We start from the raw sequence: 27,820 nt of genomic DNA, 5'->3' as shown, positions 1-27,820 counted from the left end.
TCTCCCGCGCTATTTTCACAATTAACACTATTGATCATTGAAACTATCTCTGACAATCATATGATAGTCTGACTTTAGATATTCTAAACGATGTCGTTACGTGTAGTTTTAACTTCTTTGTTAGTTTTTGTAATTTTAGACAATAGCTTAAGTTTAGCCTTTCCGTACCAGGACTATCTTTTACAACCACAAGAAGATGAAATATTTCAAAATACAGATAACACAGAATCCTGGTAAGTTGGATAAGTATATTTTTCAATATTCCTCTTTTAAAAATTACAATATTATAGTTAAAGTGCTTGTTGCGTTTCGTTGTTTTTAAGGATTCTAACATATAATTTATATTTTAAAAAATAATGTGAAAATTGAAGTTCTGTCTATGCATGACATTATTCAAGGAAATAACATGAGGCACGTAATAGCATTGTTTTACCATATGATGTGTCTGGTAGAAATGACAACCTGAACTGAGTTCATTTTTTTTTTCGCTTTTCGATTATTTTTGCATTTAAAATAAATTACAGACAGAGCTACATTTCAGAGTGCTTGTGTATTCACTGTTTGATAAAGTTGTTGTCTCTCTGTCACGATTCCCGTTTCCACTTTCTTTCCTAATTTCACACGACAACATTCATAGATATTCTTTCGGTGAATACTTTTTGAAACAGTTTTAATTGCAGTTTAATAACAACCCAGACAAACGTGATGATACATCTTCCCAAACTTGCAGAACAATACTATTCTGTATCTGAATTCATTATGGGTAGAAAGTTGAACAAAAAACAATAAAACCAGATGTCAATAACAAATGCGGGAATAAATTACTTTACAAATATAGAGGTTCGAGCATTCGAAGAAAAATCCTATAGTTGTGTTTGATCTTTATGAAGGATAGCTTAAATTGATTGAAAGCGGCTCCATTTGGAGTAGTTGTCTCTAGATAAGATATTTCCTACACTTTAAATTGAAGAGATTATAACTGTAATTGAGATGATATTTTTATAGCTACTGTCATATTCGGCTTTGACGAATAAGTGATTCTTGTTGTTATTCGTTTGATTAAGAAAATTATTGACAGATATAAATAATTCAAATACAATGGAAGATTTTGCTGTCTATTTATCAGAATAGTAATTAAAGTTATAAAAGTTGTGGCCAGTATCCTTATTGGATTTTAGAAATTAAACAAGTAATGTCTTAACACCCACATGCAACATATTACTATATATGTGTCCTTCTGATGTAATGTTTTCCGACTTACTTCCTTCGTCTGTGAAACACATTTCTCACAAATACGACCTCGTTTTTGGACATGAATTTTCGTCTATTGTTTCATATCCATCTATGACATGCAGTTCCATAGATTCGTAATATTTAAAAAAAAAAAAAAAAAAACACGCACCAAAAACATTTGTCGATACTTTTGTTGTACTGAAGAAAACATCCCATGCTTTGGATACATTTAATATCCAAGTATTCCGTCAACAAACACAAAAGGTAGTTAAGTACGGAAATTACACCACCGTGTACTAGGAAGAGACATTACTCACCTCACCCTAGTTATACTCGTACTCGGAAATGTTTGACTGATAAAACGAGTACTTTTAATAAATTTCCAATAACATGAATTTCATTCAATTTAAAATGCGATATTACAAGGATAATCAGCATCAGCGTTTTCATTCAAATGTGATTTTAATTAATATTATTTTGATTGAATTTTACATTAACATAAAAGGAATTATTCACGTGTGCATTAAAAAAAGCATTTATAAATAAAGTTAAATATTTCAGACTCGATTGTCACATTCATTTACGACGCCTTATTCACGTTCTACGATGTAAGTCAACAGGCAATTTTTTATTACATTGTATAAATACGGTATGTCGACTACAGCTACCTTTCTAAGGATTTATTCTTCACATATTTCTTCATTATTGGAGTTGCTTTAGTATAGCAAACGAGTGAGTGAAAAGATGCGATAAATATTAGTTATCTTACATTTTTTTATTTATTTGTTTGCATAACATATGGATGTTTTGTCTTTGGTGTCGTCAATACCCTAATAGCATGTCGACTTCATGCAGTATACTACATTATTATATAAATAGGACATGTTGTTTGAAGTAAGATGCCATTTAGAAGTTAACGCTAATTACTTGTCATTTACGTTCCTTATTTTATGCTTTTTAATGGCCAGTCCTCATACCTAAATACTAAAAGTATTCAATGATATTCATAGTTTTAATTTTAAAAGGTATCCCAAAGAACCAGTGCTTTATGTAACCGTCCACCGTGACCGCCTAGCATGCTAACGAGCCTTTTAAACATTGTATTAGGAAGACATCATATAATTTTTCCTTGATTAATAGTTATGAATCTCTGAGGACTTGTCACTTTAGATCCATTCTATTTTCCATTAATCATCTTGATTGGACATTATCTTATATTAGCCGAGAATAACAATGCCACATTAGTACTCATTGATTCTCATCATTTAGGAAGCAACTTGCCTTCACAGGATGTGTATTTTACAAATAGTTACACATCAAAGGTATCGCTAGCAAGGATATCACGTAGGGATTGTTAAACCAAATATACTTCTAACTTGTTTTTCAGAGTTTAATAACTATAAAATACGTTGTCTATACTTTGTCATTGAAGGCAAAGAATTCAATCGATGTGTGCAATCAAATCTAGAACACATTAAAACTTCAAAATCTTAAAAAAAATATCTTGCAAAGAACTTTTTTCGAATAATTACAATATCAAAAAAGAATGTAACAGATCTGTTTTACATTATTAAATTAGAAGAAATAAGGCACATTTGAAAAAAAAGCTAAATAAACCATTTTTTACTCAGGTTTTCATATTGATATAAACAAAAATATGTATTTCAAATAATAAATATACATGTTTTGATTACATACCTTTGAAATACGTTTGAATAAAGGGGAATTATTGAAAGCTATGAAAGTGATTTTTCATCCAGATTCTAGTTTGCCTTTGTTTGAAGCTTTAAGATTGTTTCAATTAAACGGAAACCAGTTAGTTACGTTTGATGTTACAGATATAGAACGATAATTTTAGACGGGACTTTGGAAATGGCTCTCTACATCTCTTATTAGTAAGTAAAATAGTTTGAAATTTTGCTTGTTTTATTCTAGAACATTTGAATTATTTATGCCGTCAGGTTATATATAGTGTTATTGAGCTGTTCAAGTATTAATGAAAACAAGGTAACAAACCTATAAAATGCTCAATCAAGACGAATGGCTAGAAGCAGCCTTCGTTATAGCATTCCTTTCCATTGTAATATTGTCTATCGTTTATCATAGTTCCAAAATGTATGCACTTTGATTCCTATCGACATTTCGTGCACACTATATGAAGCCTATCACTGGATACAAATAATTTCTTTACAAAATAAGGGTAACACAAAATCGCCGTATACTAATCCGATCCATAATCAATTCAAGTCCAAAACAAATCTGGCAAAATAGATAGTACACCACTAGAGCATTGGTACCGCAATGGTTTTGACTTGGTACAGGCATTTCAAACAAAGTGGTTAGCTAAATCTAGGTTTTACAGCGCGCTAAACCTCCTTCGTTCATAGCAGCGAGAATATACCGGTTGTGATTAATTAGCATTTGCATGCTATTGCGTCATAGTCGGTCAATCAGCGGTCACGTCAGCACAAAGAACAATCATTACTCATTATGTAAGAAGGAACAGCATGTTTCAATTGAAATTTTAAAAGGTATTTGGTAAGAAACCTTTTGAGACGCGTTTCCTCAAACCCTTGATTCGGGAGTCTGTTACGCAGATATTTAGATACGGCGTTCCAGGAAAACAGTGCAGTTAGTACTTGGGTTAGCGTGGCGAAGCAGTTGTGAAATATACACACCATATGCTGGAGATGAAGATATATTGCTGCACAGGTCAGGAAAATTTATAATATTAAAATTAAAGTCGTCGCTTTTATCATCAACCGTAGTGGTAGTATAAGCACGGTTGTCAAATTCGAAATCTAGATAAAAAAAGATGCAGAATGAGCTGTTTCTGTAGTATACTTCATCTCTTTTGGATATATTAAAGGTAACCATTTACCAAAAGAACGGTTGTAAATTGACAGCATCATATATCTGTATGTAAAGTTAAAAGATTTAACATTTTTTAATATTTTTTTATTCCTTAGGAGATTCTGGAGAAATTTTGTCTCCTATGAAAATAAAAACAAATCGGCTAGGAGAGGAGCACAGTTAGTACCCATTGAAATGCCAACTTGATATTGAAAATCAACTCTTTCAAATGTGACACATATGTTATCAATGAGTAAATCAATGCCATGAATAATATCATTTTTCGAATCAGCAAAGATTAACGAATAACTTCTTTCAACGATATTTCAATTAATCATGTGCCAACTAAGTGTAGAAGTCAAAAGATTGGAGAAAACAAACATTCGAAAAGCTGTGGGATTTTAGGTATTAAAGTAAATCTTAAAAAAAAAGACAAATCTGAAATCGAGTCTTATACTTTATTTTTGTTTTGTTGAAGTTAAATAAGGATCTCTTTCTTTTTTAACACTCTGGTATCATTTAAGAAACGCATTAATTTGTTTGTATTTGTTTCACTTTTGTTTTTATTTGTAGTTACTTGTTTTTATTTGTAGTTACTTGTATTTATTTGTAGTTACTTGTTTTTATTTGTGGTTACTTGTTTTTATTTGTTGTTACTTGTTCGAGGACATTGTTTATTATTAGCAGCAAAAATAAAAAATATTCAACGAATGACTTCGAGTTGTCGAGAGCGTTAAACTAATGATAGAAAATCCTTATGTCCGATATTCTTATATGACGCGCTATAAAGCTCTTTAGTCCACAGTCGTGGCTGGACTTAGATAAACATGTGATCAACTTAATTCCGACGTCATAGAAAAGATTTACCCAATTTTAACCGACGTCATTATAAACGTTTGCTCCATTACGGTCGACATTTTACCGACGTCATTACAAATGTTTGCTCCATTATGGTCGACATATCGAGCAAAACGTAGCTTGTTTCTTCTAACAAATACGAAAACAATTGTTAGAATCGAAAACAAATCACGGAAATCTATTTTTTTTTATTATGGGCTGAAAATTTACAACGCATTATTTTACTTTTTAATAAAATGTTTTTCGGCATTTCAATTTGATTTATGTTCATTTGTTTCTTAGTTCTGTCATTTGATTTACTGTAATTTGTACTATTCGTTGAATTTTGTTGACCTCAGTAAAGCTATTTAACAGTCTATCATGAACGTTAAAACAATACTGTATGTGAGTTTTTTATGTAAGATGTAACGGTAATATTCATGAATGTGGTTGAATCTAGTATCGACGAAGAACTCCCGCAGTCGAACTATGATAAAAAAAAAATGTCCAAAAAAAAAAGGTGTCACTTCTGAGATAAATCATCAATAAAGGTCTGTCAGGCAGTCAAACGGTCAGCATGGAGCAGGACCGTTGCTATTAGACAAGGTCATAGTTATCAATATCTAGCAAACAACAGCAGCAATCCAGTAAGACAAATCGTATCAATGAAATAGTATGTCGATTTTTAATATGCATAGATGATTAGCAACACGTAGACATATATATTCTCTTTCATTTTCGATTTCGTTCGTGAACAAATTCGTTGCTGTTCAACACATCAACTATTCCTATTACAGGTGTATTTGTTTTGTTTTGTTTTGTTTTGTTTGTTTGTTTTGTTTTTGTTTTTGTTTTCTAATACGTTTGAAGTTGGTTCGTCTAATTAAAGGGGAAGGCTTAAAACATTGCTGTTTTTGTTTGGATTTTGATCATTCCTTCAAATAAAGTTACAAGTTCTTTTAATAACCGCAATACAAAATATCGCTTTGATAAACAGATTTTTAAAAAAGCATTATTATTTAAGCTATTGTAACATAAATCACCTTAAATTATTATATTACCAATTGTCTGTTCAAACTATACATATAACTAATGATTATCTTTTGTTTAAATATCAAACTTAATACATATAAAACCCCCAAGTGTCAAGAATATTTTTGCCTTTTTTTGCTTCCTTGTACAACTGATTAGCTTTTCTTTGACGTAAGAGAAACCACGTTGTTTTTCTGTTCATGCTAAATTAAATATGCTTACGAATTTCTCATAAATCATCCGAACATTTTTGACTGGTCAAAAATATTGAAGTCTACTACAAAGAATCTTAATTAATCATTTCTCGGCTAGTAGTCCGTTTCTTATGTAAAAGTATTTGTTTTAATTTGATTCCTGTTTGTACAACTCGAATTAAAGATATGATCCAAACAATACTTATTTAATAATGTATGGACTGGTAGAACCCGTAAACTCCGTCAAAATATTGAAGTCTACTACAAAGAATATTAATTAATCATTTCTCGGCCAGTAGTCTGTTTGTTATGTAAAAGTATTTGTTTTAATTTAATTCCTGTTTGTACAACAGGAATTCACAAACGAATAACAATAACGTTGTCACAATATGACTGATATTTGTACGTGTACCCTAATTTCTTTTTCATAATTTGCTCTTTTATTCGTTTATAATCTTCTCTACTTGTAACCGGAATTAACAAACGAATAACAATAATGTTGTCACAATATGACTGATATTTGTACGTGTACCCTAATTTCTTTTTTTCATAATTTGCTCTTTTATTCGTTTATGATCTTTATTTGTATCTCAAACGGTGCTTGATTAGAAAGTACTTCACATTAAGTTAAAACTTTAAATAAAAGCATAATACTGGTTAGTATAAGCAATTTAGTATAATAGGTATAAATAGTTATTGCGAAAAACGGGAAATAAAGTGATGTTTACACAATATATAATATCTTTGTTTTTAAGAAGACAATTGAGCTGTATTTCCGTAAAAAAAATTGTTGCATTCATGTAAAATGAATTTTCTTCAAAATAATACCAGTTCAAATTATTGTATTATTCTATTTTGTTTGTTTGTTTGTTTGTTGTTTGTTGTTCAATCTTTTTAAAAGATTAGATTTTTATTTTGACACGGATATAAAGAGAGTTTTGTGGCAAACTCGAATTAAAGATATGTAACTTTGGGAAACAATTAAGTTTTAGAAAGAGGGGTAGCTATCAGCTGTGCCTCACACAAGAAGAAGACCAAAGATAGAGAGGGAAACGATTTTCTGCAATGTGGAAAAGAAGAACTACACTGAATAAGTAATTACAAAGTTGGTTTCTGAAAATAACTTTATTATTCAAAATCCAAATCTGTTTTGAATGTTCAAAAACTCTTTTACGAACAATTATACAAGAGCTCGAACACAGGAATTGCAGGTATATATAAAAGCTAGCTCTAAGAATCCATTCATTAAAATAAACTTGATCAAGATGAAATTAATTCATGTGAAGGAAAAATCACATCGAGTGAACGTGTGACGACCTTAAAAAGCATGAAAAATGTCAAGTCGCCAGAACAAAATGGTTTTACTGTGGAGTTATACACAGTCTTTTGGAATGAAATAAAATATTCACGGTTAAACAGTATTAACGAAGGTCTTACTAAGGGAATGTTTTCAGTAGTTTCAGACAAGGTATAATTACTTGTTTACCCCCAAAAAACATAAGAAAATACATTCATTAAAAACTGGCGACCAATCACTTATACATAATACGTCACTGGTTCTCAATTTGTAGATCGAGTGGTTGAAATGCGTGGGGCTTCTGCAGTTTTTACATGATATTAAAAATATTAAAAGTTTTGGTTTGCCAGCGAATATATACGTACAGTTATATCAATTTAAACAACTTTAAACAATGTCAGAAATATTAAACAATTACATGTATGAAGAATAGACTATCCACAGTGAGACGACATCACATTTGTTCGAAGATTACACAGAAATATTTCATTATGGTTGGTCAGATTGAAGTTTTTACATAAAGTAAACTTAATTCATACTCTAGGACTTATACTGTTCCGATCTCGACCTTCATTGAAAGTATTGATTCCACCGCTTTTTTACGGAACATTACTCCTGACAAGTGTACTAGTAACAGGAATTGTAATATAAAGTCCCTGCAAGTACGGAAGAGTAATCAAGGGAACCAAGGTTATAGCAGTAATCAAAAGATAATCCAGGAACAAAGAACGCAAAGTAACTATAATCATACATACAAAGTATACAAAGCAAATGAGCAACTCTGACTCCACTTAAAACTGGGAGCATGGACCAGGTGCACCGGTAGGTATATGTCCTCTGCTTTTCTAGAAACACCCGCTGAGTTTTTGTTGTTGTTTTTTTTTTTTTGGATAATTTTATTTGATATCCCATAAGAGTTTCGTGCTGGACATTCCCCGTGTTTTAAATATTGGCTAAAATTAAATATCTAAAAAGCTCACTTAAACTCACCTAGGGTCAAATTCTCCATGTAAAGTGTTTTATTTCAAAATCCGTAAGGCAAAAGAAATTCAATTAAATTTCAATTATTATCGAAGTCATACACCTGCGTCGACACCTGTGTCATGGGTCGCCGAACCATTTGAAGATGAAAGAAGCCGCCCGCGATATCTCTTGGTCATAAATATGTCTACCGGGCTTGTTTTAGTATAACCCAGCGGCAGAGAAAGAACAATACCCAGAGTGTCACTACTTTAGTTGTACCCTCCAGTTCAGGTCCTAAAAATAGTGTGCAAAGTAGTTGCGTATTCACCGCGCACGGATGTATGCCTAAAGGAAATGTAAAACTGACCTTAAGTCTTCTTACTTTCTAAACACGATCATTGCACTCATACACAGATAGGAGGACCATTCTGCATCATATATACAAACTATTTTTCGAAGATTTATTATTTTTGTCGGGCATGTGCATACATTTTCAATGTACCTAAACGGAGATTGAGCTCCAATGACGTAGCACTTCCAAATATGGTAATTGAGCGTTACTTCCGGTTTTCATTTATGCATATTAATTAGGTCGTCGTGAAAACACAGAAAAACATTTTAACTCTATTTAGCGCTAACGTGGTGAGTTTTTATATATAAAAACGTTTGTAAAATCATATTTCTTGTGTCACGTCTCCTTTAAGACAAATACTTTAATGTCTTGCAGGAAAACTTTACTTGTTTTTGTCTTGTTTTTGTTTTTATTTTTTAGTATGTAATATACATTGTAACTTAAAGTAAATATATGTCTGTACTTCCCATGCTTTAAAGTGGGACATAATACTAGGAGTTTCCTGCTTAGCACTTGTTTGTATTAAAAAAATCCTTTTTCCGATGTACCAGTTAAGGTACAGTAATAAAGTTACTCATTGAATTAAGTGTCTTAAGTGGTGTGAAAACACTTGATCAATCAATATGTGTTAAGCTTAAACACTGTCTTGTGGTTAATTGCCTGTAATTTATCAATCAATTTTAGACATTAATATCTCATCGCTGACATACAATAAGTGTAATTGATTCTAAACGACAAGTGCTTGAGTAAAAAGTTAAAAATTTATACAGAAGTCTCAGGTTCGTTTTACTCAGACTGACAATGAGAAGAGACTCTTGACTAAACATTTAGGTAAAATATTAATGATTTCAGATGTTGTGTGTGTGTGTGTTTTTGTTCTTTGTTTTTTGTTTGTTTGTTTTCTGTTTTTCTTAAGTTTTGTTTCGTTGTGATTTTATCTGAATTTTTGTTGATAAAGATGAAATACATTTTCTTTTGTATCCATGAAATGTTATCGAATACTATTCTTGAAATGTTATCGAATACTATTCTTAATTTAAAAAAAGATAAATTCATGTAATAACAAATAAAGGATCTTCCTGGTCCCAATGTCTGGAATAAGAAACATGGAATCCACCGGTTTTTATACATCTTGACATCAACAAAACAGTTACGACTAAAGTCATCTTTTATGATATTGAGAGAAGATACTGCAAAATTACAGATATCATAAAGACCCTCGATTTTTTTCTTGTCCACCTTTTAAATACTGCAAACATGTTGCTCGCCTTAGATAACGTAAAGGACAATTTTAACGATACGGACTAAAGAAGTAGACCGTTGAACTAAGTAACCCTTTTTAACTAACCTTTTCATACAAGAATTTTTCAAACTTTCTTTCGCGTTTACTTTATTTGACTCCTAGCATAATTCATTGGTAAGCACTGTCAGTTCGGAACTAAAAGAAGATAAATCCTGGACATGTGCTGATTCAAGTTGGGAGCGTGGTGTTTACTTACTACATGGTACTGAGATCATTCAACAATAATCCATCATATCAAGTGAAGTAGGAAATTCATATATTTGCTCAGTAAATTGAAATGCTATGAAATTGAAAAAAGGAAAGTATCGGCATTGAAATAAAAATGTCGTACACTCCTCTACCATTGAAGTATATGGTTTGCATCCGAACCGCCATAAATTTGGAAAAATGATCATTACTATAGTTTCATTTTAACTCATAAAAAATGCTCAATCATACGTCATCTACCTTTTCCATATGTATATGATTTACCATGCGAAGAAATTTTTCAACATTTTGAAATATAATCAATCAATTGTTATATTTAGAACTACAACATAGGCACATTGAAATATATACGTCGTGCAACTAGTATGTTCCAAATGTGATGACTAAGTGATAAAAAAGATAAAATCAGGTTTTAATGGTGTATTAACTGTGATGTCAGTAACCAGGAAATCACATCTTTATAGCGACATTTAACAGATTTTCCTTGATATTATAAAGTATATTGTACGAGTTAATCTATGTGATAGTTATATATACTCTTTTAATTCAACTCCTTCTTTGACTTTTATGTGCTTCTGGCCTTTGCATTTATATCAATACTTTGTGTAACATTAGATTCTTCAATACAAAAATATTTTAACTATTCCTACCGTGTATATCTATAAACGATAAGATTAAACTTTTATGTTGTGTCTGTAACATGTGTTCTGTTTTTGGTTTTAGTCTTTTTTACTTATATGTTTATATTTTTTGTTCGTCTGTTTGATTACAATTTCTTTGATTTATTTGTCCGTATTTGGATTTACTTCTTTATTTGGTAACTTTTCAGAAAAGCGTGCATAAATTTATATTGTTGTATCTATTAAAAATATTTCCCCTGTTAGTTTACCATGGTCAAATATTTTACCAACGTTATCTCTGAAAGGCTCTCACAAGTACTTATGGCCAGGCCTTTATTGATCTTTATTACATATCATCCGTATATATACTCTACGATAAAACAAACACACTTAAATTATGCGGTTTTCTCCTAACAAAATACCTTATTAGTTGATCGAAAGGTCACATAATCATCACACAAGTAGTGTGTAAATTACATCAATGACAATGATAAATTGGGGTAAGTTTGGCATATTTGATATTTGATAGGTTTTGAAAGAAAATAATGCGTATGCATTTGATTGCCCATTCCAATAATCGTGAATATATATTGTCCAAATTAGTCCCCTTATAACTATTCTAATACATACAAATATTGAGAGGTAACAATTGGTAGTGTCAGCTATAAGTTTTATATGTGATAATGATAATTATATTGTCAGAAGAGAGTATTGTGTTGATTGATTAAAAACAGAACTCTTTGTGTGACAACTCGATTCCTCAAAGACTGTTCTAATATAATGATTTGCTTAAATGACACATTAGCAATCTCACCAAGGGTCATCACGATTGCTAAGTTATCAACATTAGATTTTTTACTTGCGTGGTCAGCATGCTATTGTGAAACATTCAGTATCATAAAGTTGTTGGCTGTGTATCTGTAAAGGTTCGCATAAGAATTATAAAAATGAAGAAAAATTCGATATAAGTTGAATAATCTCAAATATTTCAGAATATCAATAATTATAAAAGTCACAAACTAAGCTGCATATAGAGTTAGGGAAAATGAATTTGTCATTCTATCCGTTTGTTTGAATCGTTTGGTGTATATTCGATAATACCAATAATTGACTTAAGTTAAATGCTATATTTGTTCTATTATTATTATTATTATTATTATTATTATTTCTAACTTTTATGCTGTATTTGCGGATCGGCTGAGGAAATAAATTTGGGCTTGTAAGGTTTAAGTGTTGTTTAACCATGTTAAGCGGTATAGAGTCTCAGATACACAATCTGTGGGCTGAATGGATGAATGTTTATTTCTAGCACTCTAGTAATCATTTATAGTGCATCTGTACAATCCTAGTTTGGGGGATTTTGTACCTTGCACCTACCTGAAAGAACTCGTATGTTATGCCAGAGCTTGCCGTAACTACGTAGACTTTTCGTATCGCGCTAGACTATTAACAACTAGTCTTCTTAAACAGAGTTATACTGCTACAGTAGTGAAGTTATCATTAGAGAATATCTATGGTCGTCATCACGAACTCGTGGATCATTACGGTGTATCTATCTGCGCCATGAGAACCGTATGTTCAACGTGTCATACTTTTCCTTTCCTCTTTCGTCTGACCTGCATTTGACTATGTCTGTCTTGTCCTTGCCCCTGGATTACATGTTTTTTCATTTCTGCTAGAATCTTGGTTCCCTTGATTATTCTTTTTACAGTTTACTATGATTTGTAGGGCTTTCCAATAATTAAGGTAGTGAAACGAATGCTTTGTGATATTGTCAATAGGTTTTAAATAACGCGTCTTGTAGAGTTGAAGTTAAGAACATATTTTCCATATGGAGGGCGAAATGCCTTGTAGCGTCAAATGGCAATATATTAGTTTTGGTGCCGTAAGAAATCTGCTGATTAACCAAGGGAAATCGTATCAAAAACGTCAAGATTAGATATAAAAATAAAAAGCCAAGCCACAAAAAAACCGAAACGAAACGGAGACAGAAAATGCTGAATTATCCAATGAAAAAAATAAAAAATAAAACTCCAAACAATTCAAATTACTGAATGTTGGGAACTTCATAAAAAAAAACATTTTCGAAGATTGGATAAAAAAATTGAGAAGTGTATTAGAAAGGGACTGCCAATTTAGAACACAATGACATATTACATAATTAAATGTTCCAGCCATTACATGTACTTTCTTCTGCTGTTTGATATCGTTTTCTCAAGTTGAAATTTGTAGATGTTTTGCCTTGTTACTTCTTACTTTGTACTTTCAATATGCTTTATGATACGAGTATTTCATTTCCATTCAACATCACTAAATGTTGTACTCTTTTCATGCTGGAATTGTGTTTGTTATTAAACTCATTTCTATCCAATATAATGTTTTCCATTGACAAAAATGTTTATCGGCCACGTTACGGGAGCCAAGAACACCCGAAATCCTATGAAGGTTATGTTTCGTATGTACACAGAAATATTATACAACCGAAGGAAGCATGATATTTCTACAGTCGAGTAAAGGGAATAGCACAAACCTAAAGATTTTGAATGTAATTTTTATTAGATAAACGGTAAAGGTTGTTGCTAGAAGTTGTTCAGTTTGAATATTGGTAAGGTTGACTGCTCTTACCTGCGTTTTGGGATAGACATATAAACCATGTATATACTATATGGAGTAAGGGGGAATTATGCTGATGTATCTTAATAGCTGTATGTTTGTTATTATTTTTTTATTAATGAACCGTCCATTGCTTCTTGAATTTGTTGCATGCTTAATTTGACATTGGATGATAGAACACCTAAACGGGTGGATTGTCTCCTTACTTAGATTTTGTCTGGTTAAATACTCTACTAAGAATCTGGATTAATGGCAGCCCATAGTGTTCTTTGAATAATGGAAACTAGTTTGTAAAATACAGTTAAGTGTAGGATTGATCTTTTAGAGTGTTAGAAGCATCGAAGGGATGGATGGATTGATTTATGAATTGAATGTTTGTAAAGGTGAATTTGGTATAGAGCATACCAATTTGAGGGAAAAAATAAAATAAGTTATATGTGTGGAGATGATATTTTTTGTAATTTAGTTTGGTGCTAAAATGGTGATAGTTCATTTATATTTTTTCAAATTTATGATGTTGTAAGATGCATCAGTGTACGCTGTGCAAAGCAGGGGAGTGGTCTTCTGGGATGGATTAAGCTTTTTTAGTGAATTTCTAAAATTGTTCAAAACGTAATTAAATTTACAAATACAGAATCGCTACATAGAAAAATCAATCTTTCCCTTTGTAGAATGAACAAGCATTATATATGGAATCTGTGTTTGCATATCTTTTACAATTTGACATGGAAAACTATTCTCCTGCGACTTGTACATTAGGTTTTGAGAATTCGGGTTGCAAATGGTCTATGATATGGAAAAAGAAAAAGAATGCTTTGTTGCTTGTATTCCTGAAGAATAATTATTATTTTCTGATTATTTTACTCTGTAATTGAAAAACCTAGTAACGAACAGAAATTTCAAGACTAACATGATTGAATTGTTTTACCTTACGGATGCAATGACAACATCAAAAGTATAGGAAACCTTTCAAGCCAATATAACAATAGAATGAATGTAATGAATTTATTTGACAAAAATCCAAGACGGGAAAGGAGTCATGGCCATCGCCACTATACGTCACCTAAGTTACATGATGTCTCCATAGATGGTCTCCTTCCTTTCATACAAAAACCTCTTGGACTTCATCACATTAGAAGCAAACTTTATTCTATACCTCTCACTCTACTACACTCCCTTTACAAAACAAGTCTTGACACTCCTGTTTCTGACCCCACCTCATCATTATACAGACTTGTTTTCATCATTTTGGATATTGATTTCCACAGACTCTTTAAACCAGTTTGTGTGAAAAGTCAAGATGAAGAAAACCGATCATTTCTTCCACTACCGTTTGTCAACAAAGGTATAGATGCAATTAATTTGGCTAACATCCTCCATCACAAAAACGTTACCAACAAAATTTCCCCATATTTCAAAGACAAATCCATAACAATTATTTCATATTCCTATACTTCACCTAATGCATCCAAAATTTTCAATTATAAAAGGCTATTGCAGAACCTCGAGATTGAGGACTTCAAGGCTAAACCACCTGACTGCTCTTGCAAAAGCTCTCCATTCAAATATGGTCCTTCTGGTCACGTCGTTACGGGAGATTTAACCATTATCGAAAACGAATCTCTACGTAATATCCTTTCTAAAGGTCCCAAGTACCGTGAACCACGCTCCATAAATTGGAATTATAATTTTAAAGTTCTTATGGATGCCGTCGAGGACTAAGCAAGAAAATGGATAAAACGAAAACAAGAAGACATCCATTCTCTGTCAGAGTGGTTAAAGACCGTGAGGTCTTTAATTTTGAAACGAATGAAAGTTTTAAGTAGGTTAATGAGTGCCAAGGCTACATCAGTTTTCAAAGACCCCGATGTAGCAAAAACATTGTCTACTATACATGACAAATAGGTTGTCGTTCCAGCAGACAAAGCCCAAAACAACATTGTTTTTGTCTGCAAAACGTTTTATATCCAATGTTTATTATCAGAGGTAGACGTAGAAAATAATAGCAGTGATAAGACCTATACTGCTACCACTCTCTCCAAAGAAGAGATAGTGGAAAACCATAAATCTGTGCTATCCTCTTTTGGTCTCTCTACCAAGGACGATGATTGTGATTTACCGTCTATGTACTGGATTCCTAAACTTCACAAAAATCCATACAAACAACGTTTCATAGCTGGATCTGCAAAATGTACCACCAAACCTCTTTCAAAACGTTTAACTTCTATACTCACAACTGTCAAAGAGGGTCTGCAGGCCTATCACAACACTTGTTACTCCCGTAGTGGTATTAATTCAATGTGGATCCTGACAAATTCGAAAGATTTTTTGGAGACAATCAGTTCAAGACTATTATCTGAATATAATAGCATTAAAACCTATGATTTTTCAACACTGTATACTTCTATTCCCCATACTCAGTTAAAATCCCGACTTAAAAACATACATCGTTGTTTTTCCAAAAAAGACGGTACACCCAGATACAAATATATAGTTCTTGGTAGAGATTCCTCATACTTTGTAAGAAATAATTCCAAATCATCTTCCAAATATACAGAGGAAGATGTCTATAAAATGCTGGAATTTTCAATCGACAACATATTTGTCCTGTGTGGTGGACGTGTTTTTCAAAAAACGGTCGGCATTCCAATGAGAACAAATTGTGCTACTTTACTTTCTGACCTATTTCTTCACTCTTATGAGGCTGAATTTATAGCTGATTTGATCAGAAAGAAAGAATATCGTTTGGCTAGATCCTTCAATCTCAGTTTCCGCTATATAGATGACGTATTATCTTTAAACAATCCTAATTTCGGGGATTTGATACATCGCATCTACCCAAAAGAACTTGAGATAAAGGATACTACAGACACTGTGAAGTCAGCCTCATATCTTGACCTACACTTAGAAATCGATGATAAAGGAAAACTATTGACCAAACTTTACGACAAACGTGATAACTTTTCATTCAAAATTGTCAACTTTCCATTCATCTGTGGCAACATCCCTTCGGCTCCTGCGTATGGAGTGTTCATATCACAACTCATACGTTATGCCAGAGCTTGCCGAAACTACGCAGACTTTTTGTAACTCTAAACAAATAGGCTTCTGTAACAGGGTTATGTTGCTACATGAAAACTGATATATTTAACGGGTCATAGTTTACCTTTCCTCGTTTGTCTACCCCGGACTTGACTTTTTATGAGCAACTCGGCGGGTGTTTCTAGAAAAGCAGAGGACGCTTACCCTACCGGTGCACCTGGTCCATGCTCCCAGTTTTTAGTGGAGTCCGAGTTGCTCATCATTTACTTTTGTTACTTTGTATGTATGATTTTAGTTACTTTATATTCTTTGTTGTGTGTGTCTGTTTTCCTTGTCTGGTCTTTGTCCCTGGATTATATTCTTTTGATTACCGCTATAACCTTGGTTCCCTTGATTACTCTTGTAAGATTTTAGTTTATTTAAATGCATGATTTTTTTAAATATGAGAGTTTTGTTGCAAACATTTATAAAATACACGAAAGTCATAGAATAACTTTAAATACTACATTTCAGAATTGACTATTTGCTGGTTAGCAACATGTGCCAAATGTTGACACAATATATCATTTTATACTTCATCGAAAAAGACAAACTACAAAAAATGTGTTGGTGTCTGCTAAAATACTGTTTTTTTTAGGGAATAGTCATTAAATATACTGCAATTAATCATGGATGTTACATAAATAAAAAAACCAAAATAAACAACTGGGTGTTTTTGATCTTATGACGTATTATTATTAAACAATCCTAAATTTGGGGAATTCGTACATAGCATCTATCACCCCCTCCAAAAAATAAATATATAAATAAATAAATAAATAATAAAAAAAATAAAATAAAATAAAACTTGAGATAAAGCATACTATAGACACTGTGCTGTGAAATCATCTCTGGTCTTTGCCCCTGTATTACATTCTTTTGATTTCCACTAGAATCTTGGTTCCCTTGATTACTCTTCAGCATTTTTTTTAGCCAACACTTGTTTTTATTTGCAAGTTTGATTCGGATATTGTTCAGTGCCAAAAGCATATTTGAGTTTAGATGATGTTGGTCGCATGATACCCAAGAGGATTATATTTTATCATTTGTTCAATCTTTGTCTGAAGCAATATGTCTGTAAGCTCTATGTATAAATGAAGCCAGAACAATAGTGATAGGAGTCTAGTTCCTTGTAAAACAATCCCTTGTCGCACTCTCTGGTGATTCTTGTTTCCCGCCATAATTTCATTAAGCAATCCTCGGCTTTTAACGTCATTCCTCCCATTTCATCGGTGTGTTTCCGTTATCTTGGATTACAGAAGATTAAAAGGCTTCACTTAAAAGATCTGATCGTCTTGTATCTAGGATTAACTGTCGGGTTTCGCTTTCAGATGACAGGCTATAATGGAAAATATTTTCACACGTTCATGTAACATTTTCATAAAGTATAAACATGATTATTATCTAATTATAGGAAAACGTTTGGACAATAAATTATTTTAGATCTGAAATCAATCTTTGAACTTCTACTAGTACTTTAAATAATAGTCTAATGTATAATTGACAATTTCTGAGAAGATAAAATATTAAATACAGACAATTAAATCAATTATGTTTCTATCTTTTGATTTTTCAATCAAAGTGTCTTCAAAATATACACGGGAAAATGGTCTGAACGAATTTATGAAAAGTTATTTTTTTCCCTTTGAAATATGGAACCTGTGCAATTTGATTTGATAGTTTTCTGCCCATATTTATTTGACTATGATGCAATTGATGTGTTTGAATCCAGCCTCTTATTTGGCAAAGTCAAACGGTTACAATATGATTCAGTTATTGTACTTTTTAGCAATATTTAACTGTATCATCTATTTCAATAATACCATTATTGGAAAATTGAACAACTAATTTAATACCAACATTGAACTGAATTACAAATGATACATCAACATGTAATTCAGTTATAGTAAGATTAATTTTAAAGAACATATATATTGAGTGTCGTTATATGTAATAATTGCATATCACTGCAAAATTCAGTGTTCCAAATTGTCTCATCTTTTTATGCAAAATAAAAAAAAAGAAAATCAGAATATGTTGAACTTGTGAAAGACAGTGATCGCAAACTTAATTGAGTAAAAACCATTCACGTTCGTCATTAACGCCATGTGAAGCTGTTTTCAACAGTCTTGTATTGAAAATAAACAGATCTGAATTTGGCATATTTATCATTTTTTTGTAAAAGTATATTGCGATTTTACTCTTTTCTTCTTGTCCTTTGGCAATCAAAGAGAAAAAAAAGAACATTTTATCTATCCTGCAAATGCAAATTATGACCTTACAATCATTTAACAGGAACAGGGTAACATTCACTGCATGGAATGCCATAACTGAAATGTATATTTCCCTCCACTGGAAACATGTGGTTGTTCAGATCATGTTTATCAAAATTTGTTTCAGATTGTATACTTTTAAATCATTTAAATATTTGAATTACAGAACTATTCAAAATTAGGATAATACTTATGTGTCAAAACAAGTAATAAATGTAACATGACCTGGTGAATTAAAAAAGTTGTAACCCCTACACAAATAGGACGCCATTGACACGCCTGTGATTTTAAGTATAAAACAAATAGTCAGTTTTTTTTGTAAAGTTTTTTTTTCATATATGGGAATTTTTCTAAAGCATACAACAACCAAATACTGCTCGGTTAAAGTAATAATAATATGATTCGTTGTTTTTATGTTTAGTCTTCGAGTTTGGTCATTCAGTTTCCGAAATATTCTTCCCTAGATTACATTTGTAAATCCTATTGAAATAAGCCATACTTTACTTTTATAAAATACCGCCTTTTTATTATCGTTAATAGTTTTTTAACCGTTCATTTGTGTGCATTTTGAGTATTTTCGATCTAAAGCTTTTGAAAAACAAGGTGATTTGTTTTTAATTCTACGATAAATGATATTTCATATCTATTTATAACTTATTTATTGTTTTTGTTAAAACATTTTTACTGTAATTGTCGTTTTAGTATAAATGAGGTTTATGAGTTTTCAACATTTTAGTTGCTTTGTATATTTATGGTACTCTTATCATTACATGTAAGTTGTAAGTTTTGCTTCTTTATCTGTTATGTTTCAATTAACTAGTAATATGTGATAATATGATGTTTTAGGTTACTTTAGAGGGTGAATCCATAATGTCTCAAATTCTGATGATCTTAATTCGGCTCAACAATTGTACTCTCAAAGTTAGTAAATATTACGTGGGGTGGATTTTTTTCTATGACAATTAATGACAAATAATAAAGACAATTTATATATTTGCTTTTATCATTATAATCGTTAAAATGACATTTGTGATTTAAACTTCTACTCAAAATGTTTAGTATTATTGATTTACGTTCTGCACTTCAGGATAGCTTATTTACTCCCACAATGTATATTGATAGTATTTTAAGTCGCAGTTTGGGAGTTGTGTTTATAATAAACATTTTGTCTATGGTTACTGTTGGATATCTTTATACATAGTAATAAATATATTTTCTTTTTCAAAGCGAATATATATTTACATATTCATGCATTACTGAAAAACTACTCAACGTTCCAAAAAATTCAGAAAATTAAAATTCAAATGCTGGGATTAAGGGTGCAAAGCATGGTTAACATAGTTTAAAGGTTAAGTTTGAATAAGATAATTATTGAATTCAGTATAAAATATTCCACCTTATCTCTTGGCAAATATTTACAGACCAATAATATTAAACAAATGTACAACCTAGTTATTTGAAAGTTTTTCCTAACCAGGCAAAATTAATTGATATGTACATCTCAATATCTCCACGATAATCTCTGTGTAAACATATTACCATGTCAAATGTGATCAGAATTAACGTTTATTAGATCAGAGAAACAAAGTAATATGGGGTATCGTGTAACATGTTGATGATATTAATTATTGTTATGCAATTCGATAAAGCGATAACACAGTCTGAATTCGTTTTAGCACACGACGGAAATAGTACTAATTTAAGCTTTGTCTGCAAAGGGTCTGTGAATTTAGTCTAAGGTTGTTTTGTACAAATTTTCCGCAACAGTTCAAAGTACATCATTTGAAAACTTCAATTTTTACAAAGATATACGATTTGGAATTACTATCCAAATAGAACGTAATATTTATGACGTATGAACTCGTAAAATGTTTTACATTTGTTACACATCACTATTGCTAACATGATGCTTTGAAATAAACATAACTGAAAAGATACACATGCGTTTCGGGTACTGTATGTTAATTGCAGTTTTCTTCATCGTTCAGGCAACACTGTTTTGGGCCACATGTATACAAACTTAAAATGAAGCACTTATCATTTGTTTAATTATGTTTTTCATGAACTCGTTTAAAATTACACCTACAATTGGAAACTTTCCTGGGACATTTCTATACGTACGACTCACTGTTAGATACATTACCCATGATATATAGTGGAATTAATATTGTCTTTACCACATTTTACTCTTTTGTTAGAATTCTCTTTGTTGTGCTTTGTAAAACGTTTTGTTTAAAACCAACAACGGTAAATTGGGGAAACATACGCAAATGGGATTCATTTCAACATTAAATATATATTGTATCACGTCCTGTGAGTCTTTCAAAGTCATGAATACCTAATATCATTTAATATACACTTTTGTTAGCGTATCATGTTTTACGTTACATGTTTAACAAGACTGATTGCTGTATTTTATTTCTATAAAACAACGCTGTTAATCAATCTCCTGGTAGAATTCCGGGAAATATTTTCCAATCAATTAGAGAACAATACTGTAGCGACATAACAATGCAAGTCTATTACAGCTGTCTCTCATTTGTGGTTAAACAAAATAGTCGAAGAACGTTCTTACATGATTAATTGAATTGTCATTAGCACTTCACAGTAATGGTTTAAAATTAGCATATCCTGCCTTTTAACGAGTGTTTATCACAATGTCGTTGTTTCAATGCCTTTTTCAGATGAAAGGCTGAATCTAGTGAATTAACTTTGATAATCTTGTTCTATCAAAATACAGATTAGATGGATATATGTTTCACAAAATGGCAGAGGAAACTGCATTCTCTACAAATTAGAGTAGAACGCTTCTTAAATCGGTATCCAATTCTCATGAAATAAATCATAGTAGGTATGCCATAAATCTAGTCCTTGAAGTTCTCATATCGGAACCGTTCATGATTGTCTATTGTAGGCGATTTTATTGTTCAAAATAATAAGAGTAGTAAACATGTTTTGTATTAGAAAATGTTATGTGCGTTTAGATATTGTCAAAGATTAACCGAAGGAACCGAGGTTCTAGCGGTAATCAAAAGAATGTAATCCAGGGGCAAAGACCAGACATGGAAAACAGACATACACAACAAAGAACATAACGTAAACGAAATAATACATACAAAGTAACAAAATAAAATGATCAACTCGGACTCCACTGAAAACTGGGAGCATGGACCAGGTGCACTGGTAAGGTAAGCGTTCTCTGCTTTTCAAGAAACACCCTCCGAGTTGCTAATAAAAAGTCAAGTCCGCGGTAGTCGAAACAAGGAAAAGAAAACTATGACACGTGGAACAAATCAGTTTTCAATGGCATTTGATGGTGTTCTTACATTCTGGAGAATTCATGTGTATGGCATCCACATACATGTCAATTTATGCCTATAAAAAGTAATGTAAGATACTATTCGTTAAGTCGTTTAATACAAAATCAAAAACAAGTTGAACCGAATTAACCTTCGAATCTAGATGCAATTGTTACGTTTTGGCTTAGTAAGTGTATTACAGACAAAATAAAACCACTAAGTATGTATCCCAACCCATAAAGTCTGAATATCTTTTGCGCATTAGCCTTCTTACAACAAAATACCACTCGTATTCTATTAACGGTTAAGATAAGATAAGATGTTTCAATAAATGCAAAAAGGTCCATTTTAGTCTATAAGTTTCGAGGATGTTATTTCTTGTGTTGTTTAGTTTTTATTTGTTTTGTTTTCAATGTATGTTTATGCTTGGTATCTAAACTTGACGTATTCGTATAACATAATGCATGTTGTTTTAAGAAAACAAGTGGCAGCATGTTCTTATTGTTCATCCAACATTTTGAGTTCTGAGTTTTGACAATAAATTGCAATGGATGATTAATGTCTGCATCCGGACGATTCATTCCAGCTTTTTCTATTTTTTTTTTAATTTTTATTGATTTAGAGCCCCCATAAATGTTTCCTTTCTTTTGAGCAACTCGGCGGGTGTTTCTAGAATAGCAGAGGACGCTTACCCTACTGGTGCACTTGGTCCATGCTCCCAGGTTTTCTGATAACCGAAGTAGAAAATAAAATGAAATCAGCGAACCTATTATTTGAATAAATATAAACTTTATATTAAGCTATTTAATAATATTTTATTGTGGTAAAAGCGAACGACGACATTTGCATTAATAATTAATATTCATATACCTATATAGAAATTATCATTGCACGAAATCAATTATTGGACAGTCTCTGAAAGTAAGTACATTGTCATTTTATGTAATTGTTGTCGATCGTAATACAGAGAATAATATTGGTTGTAAAGATCTTGTGATAAAATTTTTGGCTTTCATAGAGTGTCATTAAAGTGTAGAATGACTCGTAACATTAATAAACTTGAACAGAAAGAAGAGCAAAATACAATGTAACTTCGCATTCCATAAAGATAATACCGCCTATATTGAGAGTAAAAAACAACATAAATAAATTATTTGCCATTTTCCGCTATACAAATATACATTTCACCTTGTTTTTTTTTTTTTTTGCACTTTACCAAGTCAACGAAAAGGGTAATTTGTACAATAAATGTTCTATATATCTAACGATACACACCAAGGAAGGCTACAAATAAAAATTAAAGTGCAATTAATGATTATCATGTGGTTCGAGTGTGATATGATTTACATGTATTCTATTTAACAAATGATTTTTAATGTTTAAAAACAAGGTAGGATACTCACTACCGCTTAAATCATACTTTCTCATTTAGGATACCAAGTGCCCTTAAATCATACTAACTTTATTTATCAGATAATCAATCCGCACCAGAAGGTATTTTTGGTACATTCCATAATAACTATATTTGTGATAACATTAGGTTGCTAGGTTTTTGAAAGAAAAACACGAAAACAATCTGAAGTTTCAGTGAATAAACAATAGCTATAAAAGGTTTCCTGTTAACCTGCTCTAAAACAGTTCATTAGGAAGAAATGGCTTTAATTTTATTATCATATTGGAGTTATAACGACTTAAGACAATGACATTACATCTGATACTTTTACATCCATTTCGTAATTTAAGAAACTTCCGTTACACATATAATTCTATCAACAGCTAGTCTTTTGAAAAGTCAGAAGAATACATACCACATTTGTTTCACGTCATCGGATATTCTTACGTCGTTTGTGGGAGTACACTGTTTTTGTATGAAAAAGTCTAGTTCTTAATATAGATAAAACGGTCCGTTCATATCAAACCACTTGCGTACAACCATAAATGTCAAGGAACTATTGTATATTCTCAATAAAACTGTTTTCTAATATTAACTTATACTTAGGGCTAACATTTCAAAGATTTGATCACTATCTGTCATGAAATATTCAGAACTATGTCTTGAGATAAAAGATGTAAATATCCCGATACTTCCCATTTTACTGGAAAGGATTGTGCAGTCATTGTTATCACGCACTTGGAAACGTAAAGTGTAATTAATTCGGTCACGTTCACATGCATAGAACGAATGTATATATAATTAGATATTATAAAAAGGATGTTTATACACAGTGTATATCTACTGAATATTAATGATTCAGAAAATATGTTGGTCAACAGTTTGACGCATCCACTGTATTCGGTTCTTTATGATGTATGTTTATATATTACTAGGGCAGAAATAACCAAGTATAGTAACGACCTCCTCTTTTTTCAAAATTTCATAATAAATAAACAAATGATACATACATATATACATATATATATATATATATATACTCACTCAAACTATATATGTATATATATACAATGTCTCAGAATGTGACCATTCTATTCGCTCCACTGGATCAAATTGATACAGGGAAGATAACGTAAACTTATACAAAGGTCTGAAAAATTCCCAACGATGTTAGAACTGTCAAATTTGGAAGCAAATTCTTGGTCGTTCCCTCCGCGGGACTCAAACTCGTAACGATGTGACATCTATGGCAACACCGCCTGCAGTAAGTCCAGCTCCCTAGACCACTCGGCCAGCTAGGCTATATAAAATTATAGCTTTCACTGGCCGGGTCATTCCTCCTCGTAGAATTAAGCTAGGGCTGTAACTTAGTACACGATATATGGTAGTATGTGACAGATCGGGTCATAGTTTTCTTTCCCTCGTTTGTCTACCCCGGACTTGACTTTTTATGAGCAACTCGGCGGGTGTTTCTATAAAAGCAGAGGACGCTTACCCTACCGGTGCACCTGGTTCATGCTCCCAGTTTTTAGTGGAGTCCGAGTTGCTCATTTACTTTTGTTACTTTGTATGTATGATTTTAGTTACTTTATGTTATATGTTACCGCTATAACCTGGGTTCCCTTGATTACTCTTTCATCTAGGTGTTGTTATGTAGGATAGCGGATCAAATTAATGATGCATGTCACAACAAATCAATATTATACAACGTCTCAGAATATATATATGTATATATATATAGTTTTGAGTGAGTATTGAACATATAAAGATGTAACTCTGTGCGTAGGTTACCAGACATGTGCCAAAAAGGTTTTATTTTGGTCATTTTATGTTCTTTGTTGTGTGTGTCTGTTTTCCATGTCTGGTCTTTGTCCTTTGATTGCGTTCGTTTCATTTTCACCAGAAATTGTTCTTGCCACACGACTTTTTTTTAATGTTTTTTTTAATATTGTAATGATGTTCAAACATGCATATAGTCTAAATGGACAATTTCATATCTTAAGAACTAACTAAATCTTTATATTAAAAAAACAATAGCGCTGAAATAAACTTGTTGCATTAGTTAGGGTTTGTAATGGTTCACGAGGTTTATTGGCATTTTCCGGAATTATGTACTTCAAATATGTTACAGAAAAAGGCAAATTATCTGATGTAAGTAGGCCTTACATTTTAAACTCCTTGATAATTACCTTTTGTCATGGATAAGACCTACAAACATAAAACGGCTTACATTTGTACTTTGAAGTTTAAGTTGTTTGCTTGCAACATTTGTTTTGGTTTGTTTGTTTTAAGAGAGAGGAGGGGTATATTGACAATAACAGTATATTGTCCTGAAATAGAAAACAATATACGGATGAGGTTTAGAATCGGGCGATAATTACATTTCTTTCTCACTTGTGGCCACCGATAGTGACGCAACGTAAGATAAACAAGTAGTTCACGCGAAGGCAGGAAAGTAAGCGGAGCCAAAGTGTTGGATACTGTTACTGACCGTATATCATCAAAAAATATAATGTCAATGCATTTTGTTTACTCAAATAGAACGATTGCAGTATATATATCTTTACTGTTTTTTTCACTTTTTGGGTTAGGTAACTACCAGTACCATGCTAACCGTTTTCGATATGTTTGCTTAACAGTTTGAAACTAAATTACGTTTATTTTTATTGATCAGTTCATAATAAGTTTTTTTTATAAATGACAAATAATAAATATATATATGTTTATGTCAATTAAGAAATCTACGTTTTTCAGGAGTGACTTAGGGGCAACAACAGATATAGTTAATAAACGAAACTGTGCTGGCTTTCCTTGTATGTATACACATCTTTCCGCTAAAGCTGGAAGAGCATCACTGTATAGAAAACTTGCCAGACTTATTGACGATTGTGTAGCTGATCCAAGCTGCAATCCAGGTATTATGCCTTAATAACATTATAATAAGTGTATAACGAACTTTTGTTCCATCTGTAAACCGCTTTCACATTAAGTGTTACGCATTTAACCGATTGCAATTGAAGTTAGATAAACTAACAGGTTATACTTAGTCATTTTTAGCAAACAAAACTAGTAGGAAGCGGTTTGCCTATTAACAAATATCTCGGGTGAAACTTTATTTGTGCACATACTTTACGCGCTAAATAAGTTACATTAACTTATGGACATAAAAAGCAATGGTAGGCCACTTTCGATGCATATAGGACCAATCTGAAGATTTTACATAATCATACTAAAATATGATTTGAATAGATATAATTAAGATAAGATTCACTTAAGCTAAAAATGGTGTAAATTCAAACCAAATAAATTAAAAAGTAACATGAAAAAGCTAACAATCGAAATCACACTCACATATCAACAAATCAGTTAAAACATATAACTTAAGTGTCCATATTTCTTTATTTTGATAGGCAGGAGGAAGAGGTCAATTGCAACTGCATTGAATCTACTTACAGCCAGCCAAAAACATTAACATATCAATTATCTGCAACCTGACAGTATTTACGTTAACCAGGATAGGGTAGTAGTTACCGCACCTAAGGACCTGGCTATATTTACCACACTTTCTATCATTATAATATTATTTCTTTCAAAATATATATTTTGTTTATAATGTATATTTTAACGTCATGTGATAAACAAGTACAAATAAGTATGTATGTCGCAATTAGTCTTGTACGTTAACAACAATATTTTAATAAGCTGTTTATGTTTGTTCTCTGTTTGTTAAAACATTTACGTTGTCTGAGGAACATATAATCTTTAAACGAATTTTCTTTAACTTTGATACTCCCATACCCAATTTAATAGCTATTCATGATAAAACTCTACATTTCGTTTACCATTTCATTGGCGCAGTAATATATAAGCATCGCTTTTGCTTTATATAGTATTTTTTTTAATTATGTGTCATCTTGAAACAGATGTCAAGATTCGACTTTAAGTAAATTTAATGTCAAATCTTGCAAAATTATTTCCACAATTCTCTCAGTATTGTCCATTATAGTCTTTAAAATAGCCATGCTATCCAAATTATATTGTAGTTCCACTGCTTATTTTTCAAACGTGTGTTATCATATTGCTCTTCTGAACTTTCTTTTCTAACAAAAAAAATACTCTAAATGACGAAGAAATTTCCAGGTTTTCTTGTGAATAAATCACGAATGATATGTATTAGTAATTTTGGGTACAATTGTAAATAAAGAGATTATGTACTAATTTATCCTTTTATTAAAGCAATAAACTATCTATTTTCCCCTAATGCTTTGTT

At 31.6% G+C, this 27,820-nt stretch overlaps 1 protein-coding gene across 1 annotated transcript; it reads left to right on the top strand.

The window, feature by feature from the left end:
• Positions 1-27,811, top strand: LOC148609020 (uncharacterized). Its single transcript, XM_088541976.1, has 3 exons — positions 1-233; positions 26,305-26,465; positions 26,961-27,811. Exons 1-3 carry the CDS (start codon positions 91-93, stop codon positions 27,020-27,022), a joined length of 366 nt encoding a protein of 121 aa, XP_088398102.1. The 5' UTR covers positions 1-90; the 3' UTR covers positions 27,023-27,811.
• The last annotated feature ends 9 nt before the right edge of the window (positions 27,812-27,820 follow it).

This window comes from Perna viridis, chromosome 8 (assembly GCF_037379345.1).
Source record: "Perna viridis isolate PV_CMFRI_1.1 ecotype Kerala chromosome 8, ASM3737934v1, whole genome shotgun sequence".
Lineage (NCBI taxonomy): Eukaryota > Metazoa > Mollusca > Bivalvia > Mytilida > Mytilidae > Perna > Perna viridis.
Note: the sequence above shows the minus strand (reverse complement) of the source record. Positions and strands in the feature narration are given on the sequence as shown.